The sequence below is a fragment of the Ambystoma mexicanum genome, chromosome 3q (genome assembly GCF_040938575.1).
Source record: "Ambystoma mexicanum isolate Mex_15411 chromosome 3q, UKY_AmexF1_1, whole genome shotgun sequence".
Lineage (NCBI taxonomy): Eukaryota > Metazoa > Chordata > Amphibia > Caudata > Ambystomatidae > Ambystoma > Ambystoma mexicanum.
Window position 1 is genome coordinate 778,688,152 of NC_090926.1, and position 23,092 is coordinate 778,711,243.

The following is a 23,092-nucleotide window of genomic DNA, read 5'->3' on the forward strand; positions in this document are numbered from 1 at the left end:
GCTGGGCAAGGTATTGGCGGAGGTGAATAGGTTTGGCGGGTATTCTGGATTGAGACTCAACCCTAGTAAATCAGAGGTATTCCCACTCACGAAAAAACACAACGAAACCCAGGGACCTATGCGGTCCCATATGGAGCCCCACACATATACTCTATCTGGGAGCATACATAGCGAGGACGGCTCAGCTCACACGAGCGCTAAACTATAATGCATTGTCTGACTCCCTGTGTGCAAAAATGAAACGCTGGAGCGCCCTTCCTATATCACTAATGGGGAGAATAGCCCTTGTTAAGATGATCATACTGCCAAAACTTTTCTACCTGTTCCACACAGTCCCGGTGTGGCCGGGGCGCACACTGTTTTCCAAGATAAAGAGTGCCTGCACATTGTTCGTCTGGGGCGGGCACCCTAGGCTCAACTGGAATACATTAACTAACACATACCAACGGGGGGGGGCTGGCGGCTCCGGACTTGGAGCTATATTACCTCTCGGCGCAGGCTTACTATGCTGCACACTGGGCCGCTAACTTTATTGACCCGGGGCCGCCCCCACATGGCCAACAAGCTAGAGAATCAATACTGGCTCTACATAAGATGCTGGAACCGGCCCCTAAACACCATAATTCCTTAGACCCCACGAAGGTGACAACCACAGCATGGGCTAAGATAGCGGATATATTTGGTAAGGGCAAGCTGTATCATCCGAGTATGCCGATATGGGGGGACCCGCGTTCACCATTTTCTCTCGATGGGGAGGTGGCTATGCACTGGAATTCCAGAGGGATTGCGCAGTACGGCCAACTGTTCCGGGATGGGCTATTTGCCACATGGGACGACCTAAAGGAAGTAGTGGGGAACACGAATAGACACAAATGGCAGTACCACCAAATTAAAGACACCATGCAAAGGGCTTACCCCTCCTTCCCGGAAGAACCAGAAATAAATATGGGGCTGGGCTATATGTTCACGAGTGGGACCCAAAAAGTCACAGCCGCTGCACTCTATAAAATCATAACCCAAACACGCCCAGAAGGGATCCACCAGTCCAGGACCAACTGGGAACTAGACTTGGGGCAACAAATAGAGGACCACGAATGGACGCAAATATGTATGCTGACCAAAAGTATTTCGTGCAACTCCAGATATAAGCTTATACACTATAAAATAATACATAGGCTGCATTACACACCTGCAAAGCTTCAGCGAATCTACCCCTCCACCTCGGGATTGTGCCCGAGATGCCATGCCGAGGGCGCAAATATCTACCATATGCTTTGGGAATGTATAAAATTGAAAGAGTACTGGAGGGAGGTCTGTGCTGCGCTTGATGAAATGGCGGATCTACCTGTCCAGTGGACACCAAAGCAATGTTTGCTCGGGGTGGTGGGGAAGATGAACCCGATGTGGCGTAAACTATTAAATTTGAGCTTGCTAATTGCCAAAAGGGCAATATTGTTGAAATGGAAAAGTGTAACCCCCCCAACTAAGGCAGATTGGGAGAAAGACATGTTGTGGACTAATGACACTGAAGAAATGTATATAGACTCTGTACTACCCATAGCCAGACCCAGAAATATAGGGGACCGGTACAAGCAATACCTTGCGGACAAGGCTACAGCGGAAGAATCAGAATTGGAGAATACCTGATTGTGTATCATTATTGACGTGTAATTACGCCGGAATGGTGAAATGTATGTGATTGGCTTGTGTGCACCAATAAAATAAAGTTTTAAAAAAAAAAAATAGGGGGTTACTTGGCCTTCAGGCCTTCTGAACAGGGGCGAGTTGCTGACCTTTCCTGAGCCAGGGTGCTTCCTGCAGGTGGCTTAAAGCCCGGTGGCATCACGCTGTCCAATGGAGGGGCTTAAATGGGGGGTGACTAGTGGATCCTTCACACACAACGCCCCGTTCCATCATGCTCTTGTTAGGGGGGGAACCCGGCCACCATGACCACACAACTAAAAGTACCCATAATCAAGTCAGGGAATTCTTCACACACGTCAGAAGCCCAATTCCAGTGTTGCTGACAAGTGACAAAGGAACTAACACTCCACAACCATAGCCTGAACCCTCAGAACCTTCGAAGCAAACATGAAGACTACAGCCCTTCTGAACAATCAGTGTAATTTATGCTTTTAAATAGTATGTTTTGCCTTTGCTTCATTACTAGTTTCAGTAATACATTCATCTTCCCCCCACTAATTATGGTCAGGTTTCTGGTAATCAACCTTCTGCTTACTGATTTCTGCTTTAGCGTTGTTCTGAAGCAATAGCATGTTTTGTAAAACCACACTTTAACTATGTTAGAGAACTGTGTGTGTCATTCTTTCTTTTTCTGGCATAATCAATGTCTCTGCATCCTTCTAGGAGTTAAATATTATTGTCATGTTTTCCTCTGCATGTAGGGTTGAACGACTCACTACCTGGGACTGTGACAGAGGCTATCGGAAGCAGTCAGTGGACCGCCTTCCAGGTAAAGCAGTTTGTCAATATTACAGGCCTGTATTTTTTAGTCCACAATGATACACACATGGCTGTGCATCCCTCTCATCACTGATCCATGTGCCACCTTTTAATTTTATGTTATATATACTGATGTATGTCGCCACTAAAGTTCTGACTATTGTTGGGTATATTTTGTGTTTCTCTTTCCAATGTCCCATGGTAGATTCAGAACTCTGCTTTTCTTGCAGAATGAACAGAGTGATCAAGACCTCTTGAGTGCAAGGCCAATGTCTTCTAACAGCAAAGGGACCCTGATGCCTCTCCTTCCACAACCCTTTCTATCGCAAAGTGGAGCACAAACGTCTGCCTCGGCTCCTCAGACGGCTTCCAGTCTTACTACCTCTAATACTGCAATGTTCTTAACCACTGGAGCATCTGAAAGCCCCCCGGAAAATGCATTTCCCAGTGGTGCATTACATGAGCTTGAAGTCCTAGGGCAACAACTCTTGGAAGAAGCCAAAGGGTATGGAGGTTTATGGCACGTGTGGTGTTGCATCTCATGTTTTGAGGTGCAGATCTGTAGCAATATCTCTGGTGAGGAGTGTTTTGGGTGGAGCTGCCAGTGTCTGGGGTAGAGAAAAAAGGGCTAGACCTGGATGTACATTATATTTAGTATTTCTGTGATTCATGCTGATGAGTTGTATTAGTTTAAACATTGGCTTTTCCTTGTCTGGGGTCATTTTCTATGAATGGTAGGCTGGGGTAAAGGAAAGTCATTACCAGGCAAGATGGTACTTGTGCTCACAGCTACCCTAAGACTGATGACACTTTCAATTCTTCTAGATCATCATCACAAGCCAGACATTCCATAGCCACGCCCCAGAAAGGAGTACCTTTGTCAGCCTCGGCTGCTCCACTTGTAGCTCCTGCTTCAGTGACTTATGCTGCACATGTGACCCCAGCCATACCCATTGCTGTCAGCTCATCTGGACCAGCAGGGCCTGGGAGCCCTGTCTTCCAGCCTCTACAACAGGGGAGTCCCCTGAAAGGGACCAACATTTCACTGGGAAATGTCCATGTTCCTTTGGAGTGTATAAAACCAAGTAGGTATCTGAGCTGCTGTGTATTTTTCTCCGTTCCTCTTCCTACAAGTGCCCAATGTCAATCCTAGAGGCATGTTTCGCTCAGCACTATCCTTCTCCAGAAAATTTGAGTGATCTGATCCAGACCTCCTTGCATAACGTTGATTAAAGGCATCCATATGCACACACTGCCCAGGTTCTAACTCGCATCCTTTCTCTCCTCTAGGCAGCACACTGCCAGTTACAGCCTATGACAAGAATGGGTTACGGGTCTTGCTACATTTTGCCAGTGAGTGCCCCCCAGGGCGGCCTGATGTACTAGTAGTGGTGGTTTCGATGCTGAACACAGCCCCTCTGCCTATCACCAACATTGTGCTCCAGGCTGCAGTACCAAAGGTAGGAGAAGTAACAATGGCCAAGAGGTAATGCACTATGAACATATGTTTAGCCCTAAAAAAGCATCTGTAAAACCCACAGTGTGTTCAAGTTGTATTACTTTCCATACATTTCTCCCCATACCCCTCCGTCCTCAAATAAGGAAGTGCCTGTAAGAACTGAATTGTATTGATATCAATAATGACTTGTTACAGGGCCAGCGTTGTGGCCCTGCCAAGGGGGGTGGGGGAGGGGAGCACAACCAAGCACGACACGGGTGCCTGAGTGCAGGCAGGCCCCCTCCCCACCCTCCTTACCTGCGGTGATGGTGGCATACAGGCAGGAGAAGTAGCACAGTAACTGCAAGGAAGACGCTGGAGCAGCTGTCGACAAAGAACAACGGGGTGCCACGAGCACTGGAGGGCGTGGAAAAGGATTGCAGAAAAGCAAAGGGTGCCAGGGCAACCACAACACCGGCCATCAAAGAAACAAAGCTCCAGCTGATGTTGTAAGCTGGGGCCCTTACCAGGACAAGCCCCCACTAAAGAACCACAGAAATATTCTTTAAAATAAAGGCTTCCACAAAAGTCTTTACCCACTATAACATAGCAGGGTCCATGTTGGAAAGGGGCGGGGCTTACCAGACCTTTTAAGCCCTCCCATGGCCTTCCCCTGCCACACCCCCATGAGACAGATAAGCGATTGGACAGGGTGGGTATCCAATCTTGGGAGGTTGTGGGGTATTTAAGGAGGTGTGTGTGCAAGTGTGTGTTAGTTGGGTGAGGACATAAGGCGGTGGAGGATGTCTGAGAGACCAGAGGAGGCTAGAGCGATTGAAGTGCGGAGGCTATTGTTAAGGTGGCGGTCTGTGGAGTTTCCTTTTTGTTCACTGGTAAGTAACTGAAATGCCATTTTGCTTCTTTTTCAGGGGAGCTCAAACTGTCTAAAAAACGTAGAGTTTGTATTAAAGTGTATTGGTCTATAATATTAAGTTGCTTTCTTCTAGTGAAATGTTTACTCTTACGCCCCGTCCCCTTTCCTCCATACTGCATGGGCGTCCCTCGCGGGGGCCAGGAGAGTGAACCTTTTTCACCAGAAAAATCTTCTTCCCCTCTAAATTTAGAGGCGCGGCCCTGGGAGCATGCGCTGCTCTGACTCCACCCTCCGGTGCCACACCTCATTCCCCTTTTCCGCGTCGATGGGAACGGGCCGAATTCACCAGCATTCCTGGGTTTGGCTTTGGCCATGTAATTCCACGTGCAGATTCTTCCTCTATATCTTCTTTTATCTTTTTTCAATTAGGTACTGGGTCCCCAGACGCCACAGATCCTCCCCGGCGCATGTCGACTTCGACAGGGTTCAGCAGGTGCTTATCCTGCAACGGGCTCTTCCCGACTTCATACCCCCACGCCCTCTGCCTACGTTGCCTTGGCCCACACCACAGTTGGCAAACCTGTTCGGCATGCGGCTCCCTGTCCTCGAAAGCGCTGAAGAACAGACTAGCCAGGTGGAGGGAGCTCTTCCAGCGGTCTCCTTCTGAGGATCTCAAGAACTTCATATAGCATCGATCCAGGCCTAAGGTAGGGCCTATATTTTCATCCGCACCCCCCAAGGGAGACTCCTTCCCACTCTTACGTGGGAGGGACCGGTCAGGTCCTTATACGAAAACACGCACCGAGGCTGTCACAGCTACCGGCCTCCGGGCGGAGGGGTTCTTGGATCCTCCCGGTGGCAGTGTTGAGGGGCCGCTAGGCTCTGTTACTGGGCTTGTGCCCGAGGGGCTTTGCCCTTTTACCAGCATCATGGCCGAGGGGCTACGCCCTGTTACCGGCAGTACCTCTGAGGGGGCGCCTGAACGCAGCTCTAGCGACCCCCAGACCTGGGTTTCTAACCCCCTCTGGATGATATTTTTGAAGAGGAGGAAAGGTCTGAGGTTGAGGAACCTGGTGACCTTGATGGTTGTTAGGGAGAATTCTCTGTTTAGGCTGAATTTCCTAACCTAGCGAGTCCCCCAGCAGCTTTGCTGGATTTTTGGAGTTTATTTCTTTCTCCTGCCAAGAGTGAGACTCTTTTACCCTCACTCTTGGGCATGATTTGAGTGTGTTTCTTTGAATCTAGATGTGTTTAATGGGCTATGGGGTCTTTTACTCCATAGGGCTTCATGTGTTTTTGTGATGTGTGTTACACAGCACCCTCAGTGCAGTGACACAGGGGTGTCATAGTGACCCCCCAGTATAGACTCCATACCCTGGGACTGACTACTGTCTCCCCGGGCATGTAAAGTCACCATTGACTTTACTAGTCTTAAATTCTGAACAGAACCAGTACAAACCATCATATTGTGGACATACTGGCTGGGGCAATTCAATTGCCCCGGGGTCTGTTAGTCGAGGGGGCACGTCTCCGTCTCCCCTGATCGAGTTTTGGCTGGTGGCAGTGGATACTACTTTTTATATTCAACCGCGAATATTTTCCTATGGGATTTCCCATTGTTTTAGGCTACTATCTTTATTTAATTATTTACGGTAGCCTCGAGCATACCGCCGGTTTATTTAATTAATATTAATTCTCCGGTTGGTATTTTTTGCCAAAACTTGATTCTAAAATGGCGTTTGTGTTCTCTTCTGTGACTCCAACCCAAGTCGAGCCCTTTGTTCCACTTTTTGGTGGGCTTCCCCACAGAAGCCCTCCAAAGTGGTGCCACTGTGTCTGGGGTACTTAGGAGGGGAGGAGGGGAATTTAGGCACCCTGGACTGAGTTGCCTAGGCAACGCAAGTCACACTAAGTCCTGATTGGCCCAAGTGGTGAGCCGGCCGGCTCACCACTTAGCATGTTTGAGTGACAGCTAGGCTGAGTGAATGGGAGTTTGCGGCATAAAAGCAGGGCTTTGGGGACTGGAACTTCAGAAGTCGCCACAGGACCTAAGAATCCGATGAGGGAGAAGCTTAGCTGACCTGCCACGACACCACCACCGGTGGAGCCCTGCTGGACTGCCTCACCACTTTTCCCAACGACAGAGGAGATCTCCCGTCGGAGAGTCTTCTTCCTTTGACTGGTGGGGATAACCAGTTCCACCGTCTTTTCGTTTTCCCGACGTATCTCGTGGTCGCCTTGCCCGTGCCAAGCACCCGGGCAACCGGGATACCACGTTTTACCACGACCGCGAAACCAAGGTACCACCTTTTAACCGGAGAACTCGGCGGCTGGTTTCTGCCCTGGTAGTGCAACGACCTTCATCTTTCCTCCAAGTCGAGATCTTCTCTTCCCCTGGACGACGACGCAACTTGCACCCACTACCAGGAACAACTGCCACCGCTGGAGGATCCTTCCCACTTAAGGTACCGTGTCCCGCCTGGCTTCCCTTGCTACCGACTGTACGGGGTAGATTTAGCCCCCGGCTTTCGAACCTGGGTTAGCCTGGGACACCCTGGCTAAACTTTTCTAAGCCTCTCTAAACGCTTTGCTGAACCCTCTGCAAGACTTTCTAAGCCTAGTGTAACTGTGTGATCTTGGGCGCATTTGTGCTCTGCTCTCTCTAAGAGTGGGCCCAGCCTTTGGACTTTGGCTCACCAGTGACTTTTTGCTCTCTGCCTTGCTAACAGTGTTCTGGAATCGTAGAGTGGTGTACCTCTGCTTATTCTGTCTTTTTCCCTCCCTTTTTCACAAACTTATTAGAGTGCAATCTAGTTAAGCGCTCACCTCTGTATGAAAATAAGTGGTGTTTTACTGTGATTTTCTAATAGGGAAAAAGGGGTGTATATATCATAATAGTAACTGTGTTTAGAATATTTTACAATAAGGGTGTTGGAGTGTTTCAACTGTGTGTTTTTAAATAAATAATTATATGCTTGATACCAAAGCTCTGGTCCGTGTTTGCTTGTATTATTGTATCTGAGTGCCTATTGAGTATACTTTGCATACTGCCTAACTCTTCTTGAGGGAAGTCTGACTGCTCAGCCACAGCTACCAGGTAAATCTGGGTGGTACAGACTGCTACCAAGTGGGTTTACTGCCAACACCTGTAGTCTTAAATCTTTTGCAGTGGTCCCTAAGGGAACTGCACAGGTTTCTGCCTAACAATGATGCTCCAATTTTGTCTGGGGACAGTCAGTTGGAGGAGTTGAGACAGACCCTCCATTATGCAAGTGGTCTGAACACTTCCCCGGAAGTGGAGTTTGGTAGACCTGAGCCTGGGGCTCATGCAGAGTCTTCTGGGCTGGTCTAGTCCCCCAGAAGACTTTGTGCAAGATGATCTGACAGATATCTTGGAACAAGGTCCGTCCTCTGACCCTGTTTTGCCATTTCATTATACCTTGCAGAAAAGGGTGGCAGCTGCTTGGCAGTCCCCGGAATCTAAGAAATACTGCCCTTCCATTAGTGAAATACCGCCCTTCCATTAGCGACCCCAGTTATTTGTCTACTCACCCCACTCCTGAGAGTTTGGTGGTTGAGGCGGCTACGGCCACATCGAGGCAGGCGGCGTACCCTACTATCCCTCTGGAGAGGGACGACAAGCGCTTCGACGGTTGGGCCCGGAAGGTATTTTCTGCTGGGAGCATGGCCTTGAAATCGGCCAACACCACGTGTGCCTTGGCAAGGTTTTCACACACTCTGTGAATTGTGTTTCCTTGGCGACTGAGCATATTTCCGAGGGGGAAGAAAGGTATGGTTCCTTTGCTCTCGTGCAAGACGGCAATGATGCTATGTGTGAATCCCTTCAGTCGGGTTTGACTACGGCCGACAGTGTTAGCCGATCCATGGCTGCAAGCACTGTGATACGCAGATTTGCGTGGTTGCGGAAGTCAGGGTTTGCTCCGGATGTGCAGGCACGTCTTCTCAACATGCCCTTTGATGGCGCACATTTATTTGGCAGCAAGGCTGACGAGAGCCTTGAAAGGTTGCATACCTCAAAAGCTGCGGCAAAGTCTTTGAGCGCCGCAGTGCGTCAACCTCTGCCTTTTCGTCCTAGGGGACAGCAGTGGAGGGGAGGTTCCTTTCGGTACTACTCCTCCTTTGGTGGTACGAGAGGGACCACCAGTCAAAGGGGCAAGCAGAAAGGTACCTGTGGTGGATGGGGAAATCGTGGTGCCAGAGCCGCTCAGGCAGCTGCCTCTTTGCCTTCAGGCACCGCTGCAGCCGCTTCCAGTCATGAGGCCATGTCCCATGGTTCGCCAGTTGGGGGCAGACTGTCTCAGCATCTCGAAGAATGACGGGCCATTACTTCAAATGCGTGGGTGTTGGATACCATAGCCCACGGCTACTGTCTTCCTTTCTTTCAGCGGCCTCACGACAAGCCACTGGGGAAACTCTCTTTGAAGCTTCTGGATCCGCTCCTTGCGCAGCAAATCTTGTCCCTGCTGGAGAAAGGCACTATAGAACTGGTGCTTGTAGCGGAGAGGAACAAGGTATGGTATTCCCCTTATTTTTCTATACCAAAGAAAGACGGGGGTTTGAGACCCATTATGGACTTGCGTTGGTTGAACAAACTCCTCTGGAAGGACAAGTTCAAGATTGTCACTCTTTCTCAAGTCCTCCAGGCCCTTCAACTTCAGGATTGGTTGGTGTCTCTGGACCTCAGGGATGCTTACTTCCATGTGCCAATCCATCCAACGCACAGGAAGTACCTGAGGTTTGCAGCTGGCGACTCGCACTTTCAGTTTCGGGTCCTGCCATTCGGATTGACCTCCGCCCAAGGGTCTTCACCAAGCTCATAGTGATGGTGGCAGCGTACCTCAGGTGAGGGGGATTTACGTCTACCCCTACCTGGACGACTGGCTGATCCGGGCGCGTTCTCCAAGCTAGTTTTGGATCATCTCGGTGGTACCTGCCGCACCCTCCACAGGCTGGGCTTCTCCCTAAATTTCAAGAAGTCGCACCGGACACCTTCCCAACAGCCCCAGTACATCGGGGCTGTGTTGAATACGTCTTTGGGGAAGTGTTCGCCTCCCAAGGTAAGGGCTCATCACATTGTGCAGTTGTTGGACAAGTTTCAACATGCCCAGAGTCTCCCGGCTTTCAAATTCTTAAGGTTGCTAGGCCTCATGGCTTCCTGCATTTTTCTGGTGCCAGAGGCCAGGCTGAGGATGAGATCCCTGCAATGGGTCCTCAAGATGCAGTGGTCGCAGTTCTCTGGCAAGATGACAGATCCTGTTCAGATCCCACACTCGGTCTCCCAGGACCTTATGTGGTGGGTGAACATAGGGAACCTGATGAAGGGGGAACCGTTTTAGCAATGGTGGCCGGGGGTGACTGCAGTGACGGACGCTTCCCTCACAGGATGGGGCGCTCATGCCAACAACTTGACCGTCAGAGTCCAGACTCCACATCAATCTGTTCGAGCTGAGAGCCATCAGGCTGGCCCTGAAGGTTTTTCTGCCCTCGGTACGGGGGAAGAGTGTCTTGGTCATGGCGTACAACACACTGTCCATGCATTACCTCAACAAAAAAGGGGGGCAGGGTCACTCCTGCTGTGCAGAAAGGCAGTGCAGCTCTGGTTCTGAGCCATCCAGCAGGACATTTCGATCTCTGCATCTGGCCAGCAATGAAAATGCAGTGGCGGGCGCACTGAGCAGGCAGAGCACAGTCTCTCACGAGTGGGAGTTGGCTCAGAAAGTCCTTCAGGAGATCTTTGCCCTTTGGGGAACCCCGCAAGTGGATCCCTTCGCCACTAGTGTCAACCGGAAGTGCAAGAGATTCTGCTTAAGGGAATTTCCTCTAAGAGGAGCCTTAGGAGATGCGTTTGTGGTAGATTGGTCATTCCCACTGCTGTACGCATTTCCTCCAGTCCCAGTCATTCCTCAAGTGTTGAGCGTCAGTTCCCACATGATCCTCATTGCTCCGGATTGGGCCAGGAGAGCGTGGTACCCGGACCTTCTGGAAATGTCCATCTGCCCTCCACGCCGTCTTCCCCACCGAGAGGATATGCTATCACGTGAGGAGGGATTGGGGGGGGGGTCAGGTTCTCCATCCAGAGGTGAAGACTCTCAACCTTCACGCTTGGTATCTGAAAGGTTGAGGTATAAGGATTGGGCGGCCTGCAACAAAATCCCTGTACTGTTGCTGTTGGCGTAAGTTCTGCGACTGGTGCAGGGATCACAATGTTGATCCTTTTCAGTGCTCCATTCTTATAGTTTTGTCTTTCTTGCTTTCTTTGGCCCACAGAGGCCTTCAAGTCGGTACCATTAAAGGTTACCTGGCGGCCCTGTCTATCTTTAAGGGCTCGTCTGAAGAATGTTCTTACTTTAAGATTCCTTTGATTTCTCAGTTTCTCAAAGGACTGACTAATGTATTCCCGCCAACCCCTTTCCAGGTGCCGGTTTTGGATTTGAATTTGGTTTTGAGATTTCTCATGGGTGCTCCGTTTGAACCTTTGCACTCTTGTCCTTTGAGATTACTGTCCTGCAAGACTGTGTTCTTGGTTGTGGTTACTTCCACTAGCAGAGTGAGTGAATTGCAGGCACTTTCAGCTAAGCCACCCTTTACTGTGTTTCACAAGGACAGGGTTGTACTGCGAGTATGTCCTTCTTTTCTACCTAAGGTAGTGTCTGATTATCATTTGCGACAAAAGGTGGTTCTTCCATCTTTCTACCCTCCTCCTCATCCTGGTAAGGAAGAGGAGCGTCTCCATCGGTTAGATCCTAGGAGAGCTCTTAGCTTTTACATTTCTAGGATGTCCAGGGTCAGAGTGTACGATCAACTCTTTGTAGGATATGCTGGACACCGATTGGGCCGGGCTGTTACCAAACAGACCATGTCCAGGTGGAATATCCTTACCATTACGGAGTGTTTGCGGTTGGCGGGTAAAGACTCTTCTGAATGGTTGAGAGCTCATTCCTCTAGGGGCGTGGCTACTTCCACCGCCCTCCAGCAGGGTGTTCCTATTAGGAAGATTTGTGATGCCGCTACTTGGGCTTCAATCCATACATTTGTAAAACATTATTCCCTGGATACAATCTATGGTCAGGATATGGCCTTTGGGAAGGCGGTTCTTTATTCCGCAATCTAATTGGGGATTCTAAATTCTTTTCCCTCCTCCATTTACTGGTACTGCTTTGGGAGTCTGTCAAAGATGTGGAATGCGTTGGGAGGACACAATCCATTCGAAGAACAAGTTACTTACCAACTGGTAACGTTCTTTCGACTCGATGTTCCTCCAACGCATTCCACATCGCCCTCTCCGCCTGCCCCTCAGGAGAATTTCCTATGCAATTGCAGCTTCCGTTTCCGCAAGGCTAAATGCAGTCCAGCAGGCATCAGAATGGTGTCACACGTTCTGGTGGAAAAAACGTAAACTGAGGCTACGGGCGCCGTGCGTCCTATTTATAACATCCGGTAACGTCGTCCTCGACGGAAGCCCTCGAGGGACATGGACCCAACGCCATTGACGCAGGACGCCCTCTGCCGAAAAAAGTTTCCGAAGTGCACAGCTGTGGACATTACATGTCAAAGATGTGGAATGTGTTGGAGGAACATCCAGTCGAAAGAATGTTACCAGTTGGTAAGTAACTTGTTCTTCTCAAGTCAACCTGACCCTCATAGTGGGAAACCTGGTGGATCAGCTAAGGTTAAACAGTCAGGAGTATTCCATCCTTCTGCAGGTCTCATGCACTGGGATGCTTTTTGACTATTCTAACTGTCCAGACAGCCTGGGTACTGGTCTCTTTGTTTTGCCACTTGGTTGGGACTTTTACTAGTCTGGGGCCTCTTGGTGGTGTGGCCATCTAGCTTTGGTCACCTTTACTCTGTGCAGAAGTGACTTTGGTTACTCAGTGTTGGGACAATTTTATTGCCTGAACTTGTCGGTGCTCGAGTGGTTAATTAATTTTGTGCTTCCTTGGTTTTCATCTTAAATTGTCTTGTACCAATTTCTCTTGCTTGACCTTCATGTGTACAGTATTTTTGGCTCACCTTTACATATGATTCTCTTTTGTCTTCCTCTCTTTCTTACTGTTGTTGGGCAGAATTCTCAGTAATTTGCTAATTCCCTTCTATCTTAGAGACCCCAGCTCTTTTTGCTGGACTTTAGGACTTTTCATTTCGAACCTGGAGAGAGGGAGACCTTTTTCCCACTCTCTCATGTGTTTTCTTGTGATTTGCACTCTCCTTTGACTTTGGAGTAGGCATCATCTTTACATTGTGACACACAGCACCTTCAGTGCAGTGACACAGGGAAGTCTCTTAGATTTCCCAAAGGTTTGAATACATTCTTTTGGTAAAACTACTGTTTCCCAGAGCAGTGAAGTGAAATTGACTTTACTTACATTTTGTAACTTTCTAGACCCAGCACACACTATCTTACAATAGGGTGCTGGAGCGGTTACTTAGTATCTGTCTAGTTTCTCATGTAACATTTTTATGTTACCCTTTCCAAAATTAATGGCTGGTGGCAGTGGTTTACTTTTTCCTACCGTTGTGTGTTTCTACCGTGGGCTGCAATCGCAGCTGCAGTAAAGCACCCATGAGTGCCCATTTTGTCAAAATGGCCCAGGTTTTCTTTTTTCACCATTTCTTGTTGGAAAGGTCCTTTTTGAGATTTTGGTCCCTTTGTTCATTTTGTCTTTGGCAGGATTCACAAGTGAAGCCCGCCTCTGGCTCTAGCGTGACTAGCAGGGCAGGAAGCGAGGGAGGTGCCTGAAACTCCCTGTGCTTAGTCTCCTTGGTTACAGGAATGCACACAAGGGGGATTGGCTGGAGGGCTGTCCTCAGAGGACAGCCACCCGGCTGCGTGAGTGACACCTAAACTGCCAATGAATGGGAGAAACCTGCATAAAAGGCAATGGTTTTTACTTGGAAGGCAGAGACAACCACTGGACAAAGGAATCCAAAGAAGAACTTGGAAAAGACACCTGCTGAAACTCCTGGACCGTTGGTTTGCCCATTGGAGCCCTGCTGCTGTGCTGAAGCTCCGAATTCACCTCGACTAGAGAAGACCTGCAAAGGATGGCTTCTCCCCTTGGGTTGGTGGGACCAATCGACCCGAAGATGAGCTCATCTGGAAATCCTCTCAGAGCTGGCTGTACTTCCATTGCTGCTGCAGGAACCGAAGTGCCAGGGAGAGGAACACCAGAATCGAGTGAGTGTCTTTATTCGTTGGATACAAGCTCCAGAAAGATCCTCCCGACACCCAGGAAGCAGGACTGACCAAGCCTGAGCCACCTCAACAGACTGCTGGGCCCCGATGCGAGGAAAGTCTGAAGTGGTAACCAAGAACCGCAGTGGTGCTATTTGCTAGAGACGCAAGGAGCTGAAACCACAATGTGCCGCTGAATTGAAGTTTGCCCATTGCTGCCGCCGACCTTCAAGTTGTAGTGCAGGAGTCCCTGTACGCCCTCTCTCTTGTGCCCACGACTGAGGCCCAGGAACAACAGGATCTGCAGACATACACAGGAACAGGAGCCTGCTGGAACCCTTTCTTCTAACCAAAGGTACTGTAAAACTAAGCGGACGTACCTCTTGTTCTGTAGCGTTGCTTATTCTCAGTTGAGACCTGTCTTGGTTGCTTTTGCAGAGTTGCTTGCAGCTTTGCCTCTCACATGCCTCCCAGATAGTGGCTTTACAGCGATTCTATTTTTCTACAAATACTTCTAAAACATTGTGCAAAACTTGTACTTACCTGCAAGAAGTGCTTCAGTTCACGTAGACCTTTGCTCAATGGACATTGGCTGGCCTGGCTCCCTGAAAGACTCTTCTTACCTCTGATTTTGTGTTTTACCTTTCTCCCAGGAAAGGGTTAATTTACTTTGCAGTGGAGGGTTAAAAAGTACTTACCTGCTTCAGAATATTTGTTTAACTTTTGTTTTGATTCCCAAACCCTTTTCTTTGACACCAGCCCCTGTATTGCTCTAAATTTACCAATGATATATTAAATTCCATAGTGTCCTAGTTAAAGTCACCTCAGGGTGTAGGAACCATCTGTATGCCATCCCAAATGGGTACTTGCTGATTTAGAGAAACTAAGAGTGTGTATTTTGAAGTGTATTTTTGTGTTACTTATATATTGCTCCCTTCTGAAGAAGGCATATTAAACTGACTGTTAAATAATAATGTTTAATCAAGAAACCTTGAGTGTAAGAGTTTATTTGAATACTTGTCACTGTGGATCGCTGTGTAAAAACCCTATTGCTCATATTGACCCTTCTTGAGATAGGCCTGGCTGCTCAGCCACACTACCAACCTGTGTAGTACAGACTTTTACCAAAGGTTGGGTTCCTATTGCCAGGAGGTCAAGGTTGTTGTAGTCTCTCAAAGGGTACTGCACACAATGCTGCATAACATCTGTTCAGTTAAGTTTGTCAGCATCACTATGATTGTACCAATTCATTAATTTATGTACAGCGCTTATGTGTAAGCGATTCAGAAGTAAATAAATAGGAGGGGATTAGCATAGCCGTTTGCTTGCAAGAGGTAACAAGAGAAAAAATAATTGGGCTAGTAAGGGGTCTCTAAAGATTAGTGAAAGTTCCCAAGCCCTTTTTGAATGACCCTCTTATTTCTACACCAAGTCTAGCAGTGCAGACCCCCTGACTAGAGAGCAGGAAAAAACAGCTCTTTGTTGAAAAGGCTGGTACCATTCAACATTAAACTATCACTCATTTAACTGCTCCCCTCATTCCGTGATGTCTGTGAACAAGGTCACATGTTACTGGGATTTATACCACACACCACTGTCCTTTGCATGGTCTCCTGGTACTCTGGCAGAGAAAGTGTCTGATGGTGGATTGGGTTATTGGGCGGGGGGTGTAGCTTTACTGCTTTGTTGATGCATACAGTTCAGATGTACCCAGGTACTGGGTGTGGATCTGTTTCTAGGTGGCCTCTGTCAAGGCCAGAGAAAAGGTTGTGGCCAGAGAAAAGGTTGTGTCCAGATGGGAGCCACATCTGCAGCCTGTGGTGCTAGAATGAATTGGCTGGGGTGGTGGTATGTACGGTGGTTGTTGAGGTGTAGAATTCTTTTGTTTGATATCTGTAGGGAGGGATTTATCGTTGCTGTGTGCGGATGGGCATAGTTGATCTGCATATAGTGTGTTTTGGTACGATGAAGAGAGTGATAATGTGGGGGAAAAAAACTCATAACATGGGCTAACAATCCAGGATTCTAAGGATCAAAATATTGTGGGGCAACAACTAAACTAGATCAAACAATTCAACTAGAGCAAATTAATCCTGTGGTGCTAAAGAAGCAAAATATGGTGGGGAAACAGTTAAAATAGGGCAAACAATTCATACAGTGGGGCAGCAATAGTAATTTGATGACATTTACTAACTTAAAAGGGAATCAGGGTGGAGATAAATGGGAATATGTTCAGGCAAATTGCTGCATCCCTTAATGGCAGAGTAAAGCAGTATCCCAGCTTATAGTGGTCAATAAAATGGGCAATAAATGATCTGCTGCCCAAGTGAAGGTATTACACGATAGCACCAACACCTCCTTTATACTCTTCAGAAAGAAGAGCTGGTGTACTTTACTTTCCAAGCAGAGCTGGGAGCTCTGAAGTGGGTGCAGAGAAATGAGATTGGGACCATGATATGATATTATATGATATGGCATTTATAACGTGCCTATACAAAAGTGTTAATAAATGTACTCTGTCAACATGACCAAAATTGCAGTGGCCACCGAATGTGACAAAGTAAACTGTGCCACACAAACCAATTTGTTCCAGTTAGTGCTAACAGAACAGACAACTCTACAGAGCTCTTAAACAAGTGGCATCTCAAGTTAGGCACATCTTTTTTTCTGAGGGCCAGGTTCTTAAAACTCAGCTCCTCCTTTTCTCCAGCATTGGATCTTTCATGGATTCACATGCTGTGAATATTCCCTGCCGCCAGGCTGAGAATCCCCGGTTACTTTGACTTAGTAATGTTCCTATGGACAAACTTGACACCTTGAGTATCCCATCAACGTCGTTGTGGGTGCTTTTGGTACCCACCAATGGGACGTCGAGTGTATAGCTCTGCCCAAGCAGCTTCCCCTCATATTTCAACCATCTTCCAAGCTGCTGGGATTCCTCATGTTTCTCTCCTGAGAGAAAATTACATTTCTTAGCAAATTAACTTTTATTAAATTTCACCATCTGGTACAACCGACGTGGTCATAGACACAGTTCCAGTTCCAACCATGGAAGCTTCAGCACCTAAGAAGTCTTTATTTAGGCAGTACGACACTTGCGGCCTAAAAGATGTGTATGAGAGGGACAGGCACCGGGAATGTCTGTACTGCCTCTACCCAAATCATTCCGCTGACGGCTGTGACATTGGCCACGGGTTTTCTCAAAAAACCCTTAAGGACAGGAACCAACGCGTAATCTGCCGGCTCAACGAAGGAGCCTATCCGGGTGTGAGGTTGACTCGTCAGGGTTGACTCGTCAGGGAGTGGGAGGGCAACCTCTCCCTCTGACAAGAGGTCACCGTCAAGACAGAGGTCCAGATCAGAGGAGCCAGTGGCAAAGAAAAAAAAACAGGTGAGGTAAAATCGTCCTCTGGGCACGATAAGGCCAAACACTCTTTACCTGTAAAAAAAAAAAAAAACACCAGCTAGTAGAGAAGGGTCCCACTCCGGGTCCAAACACTCTTCCAAGGGCCTGTTGATGAAAGCACCGTCGGACAAACCGCCAACAAATCCTGCCTCACGGCCATAAATAACTGGATGTCATCGCACTTTCTTTCCCTCAATTCTGACAAGACTGAAGTGCTTTACTTCCCTCCTAACACTCTCTCACCTTCCCCTCCTCCTTTCATCCACTTCCCCCCTTCCAATCTCCCCATCTCGACCCATGCCCGCAACCTTGGCCTCCATATTGACTCCCCTCTCTCCTTCTCCACCCACATCTCTCTAACCTCTCGTACCTGTCGGCACCACCTCTTCAACATCCGCCCCTCCCTCACCTTTCACGCTTCTAAACTCGTAATCTCCTCCCTTATTTTCTCCTGTCTCTTCTACTGCTCCTCTCTTCTCTTTGGCCTCCCTATCTCTCACCGGACTCCCCCAAAATCCATCTACCACTCCTCTATCCGTACTCTATCTCTACCTCACTCTCCCAACTCGGCTGGCTCCCTTTCCTCTCACAATTGAAATTTCAATTCCTCTGCCTTGTCTACAAATCTCTCCATGACCTCGCCCCCCATCTTTCCTCCCTCCTCTCATTCTACTGTCCCTCCTGCTCTTTCGCTCAGCTGACCTATACCTTCTCACTGTACCCCCAGCCCCATGTGCCTCCTCACGATTCTGCTCCTTCGAACTCTTGGCCCCCCTCCAAGGGAACTCCCGACCTCTCCCTATCCGCTCCACCCCCACCTACCCATCTTTCCGCTCCTCCCTGAAAGCCCTTCTTCTCCACTCCCCCGACTCTCCTTCCCTACCTCCCCCCCAAAACCCTTCCCCCTTACCCCCACGCCCCTCCTCCCGATGCCCTTGTATTGGATGCTGTAACCACCCGAGGGCATTAAGACCAACTGGTCTGGGAACATCCCCCTCCCCCCGTTACCACCCTTTTTGAGTAAATTGTTCTATGTACTGTACCACTGGTTTGTTTCAAGTTTGCAAATATGCTTCTTTCTTTTGTATTGTTATACTGTAAAGCGCTTTGGAGAAAAGCGCTATATAAACTCAATAAACATAAACATAAACAAACCGAGGGAGAAAGGCTTGCACTCGTGACAATCCACTGACCCATCCCGGATAACTCATACGTCGATGGACAAGCACAGAGCCAAATCGGCTACGAAATCCTCCTCGATGTCGTCATTGAAAAAGTCTACCTCGCCGAGTGGCAAAAAACACTACTCGTCAGAATCTCAAAGATCTTCCTCCGGCCATGAGTCATCATTGAGACACCTGGTGACAGCCAAATCGTTGTGGAAGTCTACTCCGATGACAGCACCATTGACAACGGCATCTTCTTCAGGGTCTACGGCTCGTCTCTCGTCAACAACCACTTCGACTACCACCTCATCTACGACCACCTTGTCGACAAACAAAAAGAAGTAGACTGCATAAAAGCCTACACGCCCGTCGACCACCACTACGGCTGAGATTTCTGAATTACTGACAGAAGGCAATATATTGTCCCCTAAGGGTATTTTGAAAACCCTAACTGGGCCCACTATGCAGCACGACCAGACTCCCCTGGGAATGTCGTCCATAGTACCCACATATCATGCCAGAAGACATTTTGCAGCATAATATTACATCAGATTTTGAGCCTCCACCAGAGAAATGTCCAGGTGTCTTTCAATTCGATTCTGAAGAAGGAACTTCCGATCCTCCTATCCAAGGACCATCTAAAGAAGAAGACACACCTCTAAGTTTTCAGACGCCCACTCAGTACCCCCTTCTAAATCCACAATCCCTTCTTTCTATACAGATCCTTACAACGCTGGAGTCTCTTTTGGGACAGCTTGATGCCAGACTTCCGCTTCTTCAAGCACAGACAATCAAGCCTTACAGAGAACATCAAGTTACCCCTCAACATCGAAGGGATCCAACCCATCCCTGTAGAGAACAGGGCCTACTCCCTAGGATTTAAACACCTCCTAGACCTCCACGTAGATTCAGTCAACGTAGGTGAGAGCAAGAAGAGGGGGAATTGATTTACACAGAACAGGACACAGGTCCGAGGAATACAAGTTCCACCGCCTCCTCGACAGGTGGGACACAGATCCTCACTAAGATGCGCAGCGTAGCCCAGCTCAATCTTTACCTCCAGATGATATCGGGGTGTTTCACTCCATGATGTCTAAGGCATGCCAGGAGTTTGGTCTGATTCCAGGTGAGGAAAAGAAAGATTGTTTCCTCTTCGACCATATGGGTAAACGCAGTAAGGCAGTCTTTTCCATTCCCATTCTGAATCACGTTTGGCAAGAGGGCCTTCATACTATAAAGCATCCTTTCACAGAGCCGGCGATTAAAGGTAGGCTGGAGAAGACGTTTAAGGCTCCAGACACTACTCTGAAATGCCTCACCTCACAACTTGCTCCAGAGCCAGTTGTTTCAGAGGCAGCAAGCCGCAGGGCTTAAATGCAGCATAAGTGTGCCACTCCGGCAGACAATGAAAACCGGACAATGGATGCCTTTGGAAAAAAGGTTCTCACCATTGGGACAACAATGGTTAAAGCAGAAAATGCCCTGGCAATAGTTGCTCGATATGATCGAGAGATGTGGCACCGTCTGACTCCTTTATTGGAACACTTGCCGGAACAGCAGAGAAACGAGGCCATGATCCTGGTGCGCAAAGGGGAGGAAGTCTCGAATCACAGCATCAGTATCGCGGTAGACCTTGTTGAAATGGGGTTCAAGCAGATTGGCAATGCGGTAGTCCTTAGACGCCAAGCATGGCTACATTGCACTGATTTTCATCAAGAAGTACAACACAAGGTCATCGATATGCCATGTGAAGGGGACAATCGGTTTCGGGACAAATTTATTGAGGCCCTTAAAGCCATGAAGGCTGGCTCGGACATGGCTAGGTCTCTTACAGCCCTTCAGGGCAGGTGGTTCTTTTGCTCCTTTTGAGGAGCTTCAGGCAATGCAAGATTCTCAGCCTCTAGAGACAACAAGAACTATGGTAGACACGGATATTATTCTCAGGGCTACAAGCGGAATTACCAGTCCCCTCAGTGCAACAGAGAATACCATCAAGGGCAAAGAAAGCGCAGATCTGACACCTCCCTGAGAGGTAGGCAAAATAAGGCACAACAATAACTGCCTCAGGGGCAGACAGGTGGGGGGAAATGTGGCGTTCTACCTTAACGAGTGGCAAACAATAACGAGCGGCAAGTGGGTGCTAGATGCAATCCAGTACGGCCACTTGTTGGAGTTCAAGCACGTACAAAACCCAATACCTCCCATAAATGTATCTCGCACGCACCACCAAGTTTTACAGCACGAGATACGTCAAATGCTAAGAAAACGAGCCATCGAAAGAGCTCTTCCCTCAGCAAGGGGAAAGGCAGTATACTCCAGGTACTTCGTCAAAAAAACAGACTGGAAGTGTCACTCTATTCTGGATCTACGAAGACTAAACAAGAACATCAAAAAGCGAAAATTCAAAATGGTAACGCTCCAGGAGGTCAAAAAAACCATTCAGCCCCAAGAATACCTTGCGGCCTTAGCTCTCAAGGATGCATACGTCCACGTGCCAATACATCCAAGGCACGGAATGTACCTCAGATTTGTAGTCGGCGAAAGCCATTATCAGTTTTCGTTACTGCCTTTCGGCCTGAAATCGGCACCCAGAACATTCACAAAGTGCCTGGCACCAGTAACAGCCTTCTTCTGAAAAGAGGGTCACCACGTCTACCCGTACTTGGATGATTGGCTGGTCGGAGGTTCAACATATGAACAAGCCCTATCTTCTCTCCATCATACAGTAATGCTGATCCAACAAATGGGCTAATAAATTATGAAAAATCCTGCCCAGTTCCCTCAAGGAGTTTGGCCTGTAAGGAATTGAGCGCCTAGGAAAACCAGAGTCTGGTCAGACACTCTTCGGAAAGACCAAAATATTGATGACACTAGCAAACGCATTCAACAAGCTAGTCACAGTCTGTGTACATGGATTTGCTTGGTACCATGACCTCTTGCATTCCGCTTATTCCCCGCTGCCGGCTGCACATGCGGCCATTGCAAATGACATATCCCTGCAACATCGTGAAAGGAATGCCCCTGGTAGATCCAAATTACCATTTTACCATAGTGGCCAATGCTCATTTGGACAAGCACCAAGTCAAATGCCTTTGGACCCCCGAGGAAGCCGACCTCCACATCAATGTGCTGGAATTACAGGCAGTACACTGGACTCTAATACCTTTTCTTCCTCTAATCGAGAATTCAATGGTTCGCGTCCTCACCGACAACACAACCACAATGTTTTATCTACGAAAGCAAAGCAAGACGCTATCAAACACCTTGTCCCAGGAAGCACAGACCATCTGGAATTGGGCCATCCGGCACAACATCCACTTGCTGGGGATGCAGAACAAGCAAGCAGACACCCGACACAGGGTCTCCTCGCAGGCACACGAGTGGCAACTGCACAACATTCAGATAGCCAAGATTTTCTCAAGGTGGGGTAATCCCCCTTTAGACCTATTTGCCAGTCCCGACAACAATCAGTGCCAGAAATTTGTCAGCAGGATTCCGCATCCCGACTCACAGAGGTGCGCATTTTCATTCTCTTGGGATGGCGTGTTTGCTTACGCGTTCCCTCCCTTTCCTCTCATCAGGAAAACGATACAGATCATATACAAAGGTTGTTGCAGAATAATCTTGGTAGCTCCGTACTGGCTGAGGCAGACCTGGTTCTCGAACCTCCTAAAACTGGCAGCGGACGATCCAATCAATCTAGGATCTCGTGCCAATCTTCTATCCCAGATAAACGGGATGATCTTTCATCACGAGCCAGGCTCCCTCAAGTTAACATAATTCAGCCATTTTAATATCCCTCAAGACTGTCGGTGCGTTCTAGCAGCAGCTAGAGCTCCTTCTACCAACATTTCCTATAGCTGAAAATGAAAAAGATTCTATGCATGGTGTGCACAGCAACCTAACCTACAGCCGCTAGCTATAACTCCTCATTAGATCCTTCCTTATTTGCTAAAGTTGGCTACAGAAGGTCTAGCAATCTCTTCCATCAAAGTGCACTTATCAGCAATCTCTAGGTTTACACGGAAAAGGTCTTCCCCTCTCTACAGTGACAGGCTAATCAAACACTTCTTAAACAGGTTTTTTCGTACCTTTTCCGCCAAAGAAAATTATTCCACCTGAATGGAGCCTGAACCTGGTCCTGGCAGGGCTTATGACGCCTCCATTCGAACCTTTGTCGACAACCCACATCAAATTTTGAACGTAGAAGGTGACTTTTTTTAGTGGCCATTATGTCCTCTAGACATGTTTCGGAGCCGCAAGCTTTGGTTGTAGACCCTCCGTATCTACGGTTCTTGCGAGACAAGGTGATACTTTCCACTAGTCCTCATTTGATCCCGAAAGTACCTTCAGAGTTTCATAGAAATGCCACCATAACTCTGCCAACATTCTTTCAAAATGCCACTACACCAGCAGAGAAGGCCCTGCACTCTCTGGGTGTCAAAAGGGCATTGAAATATTATTTGGATTGCACAAAATCTTTCAGGTAGACTAACCAGCTGTTTGTCGCCTTTGGTCCATCGAACAAGGGAAAATCCATATCAAAACA

At 48.2% G+C, this 23,092-nt stretch overlaps 1 protein-coding gene across 3 annotated transcripts in view; it reads left to right on the forward strand.

Annotated features, from left to right (window-relative positions):
• The window catches only part of GGA3 (golgi associated, gamma adaptin ear containing, ARF binding protein 3), a 1,381,263-nt gene that overhangs the window by 1,312,906 nt on the left and 45,265 nt on the right, over positions 1 to 23,092 (forward strand). For all 3 annotated transcript variants that reach the window (XM_069654818.1, XM_069654819.1, XM_069654820.1), the window contains 4 exons: positions 2,406 to 2,473; positions 2,694 to 2,968; positions 3,289 to 3,548; positions 3,754 to 3,923. In XM_069654818.1, coding sequence (XP_069510919.1) covers positions 2,406 to 2,473; positions 2,694 to 2,968; positions 3,289 to 3,548; positions 3,754 to 3,923 — 773 coding nt within the window. The remainder of the gene's footprint in view (positions 1 to 2,405; positions 2,474 to 2,693; positions 2,969 to 3,288; positions 3,549 to 3,753; positions 3,924 to 23,092) is intronic.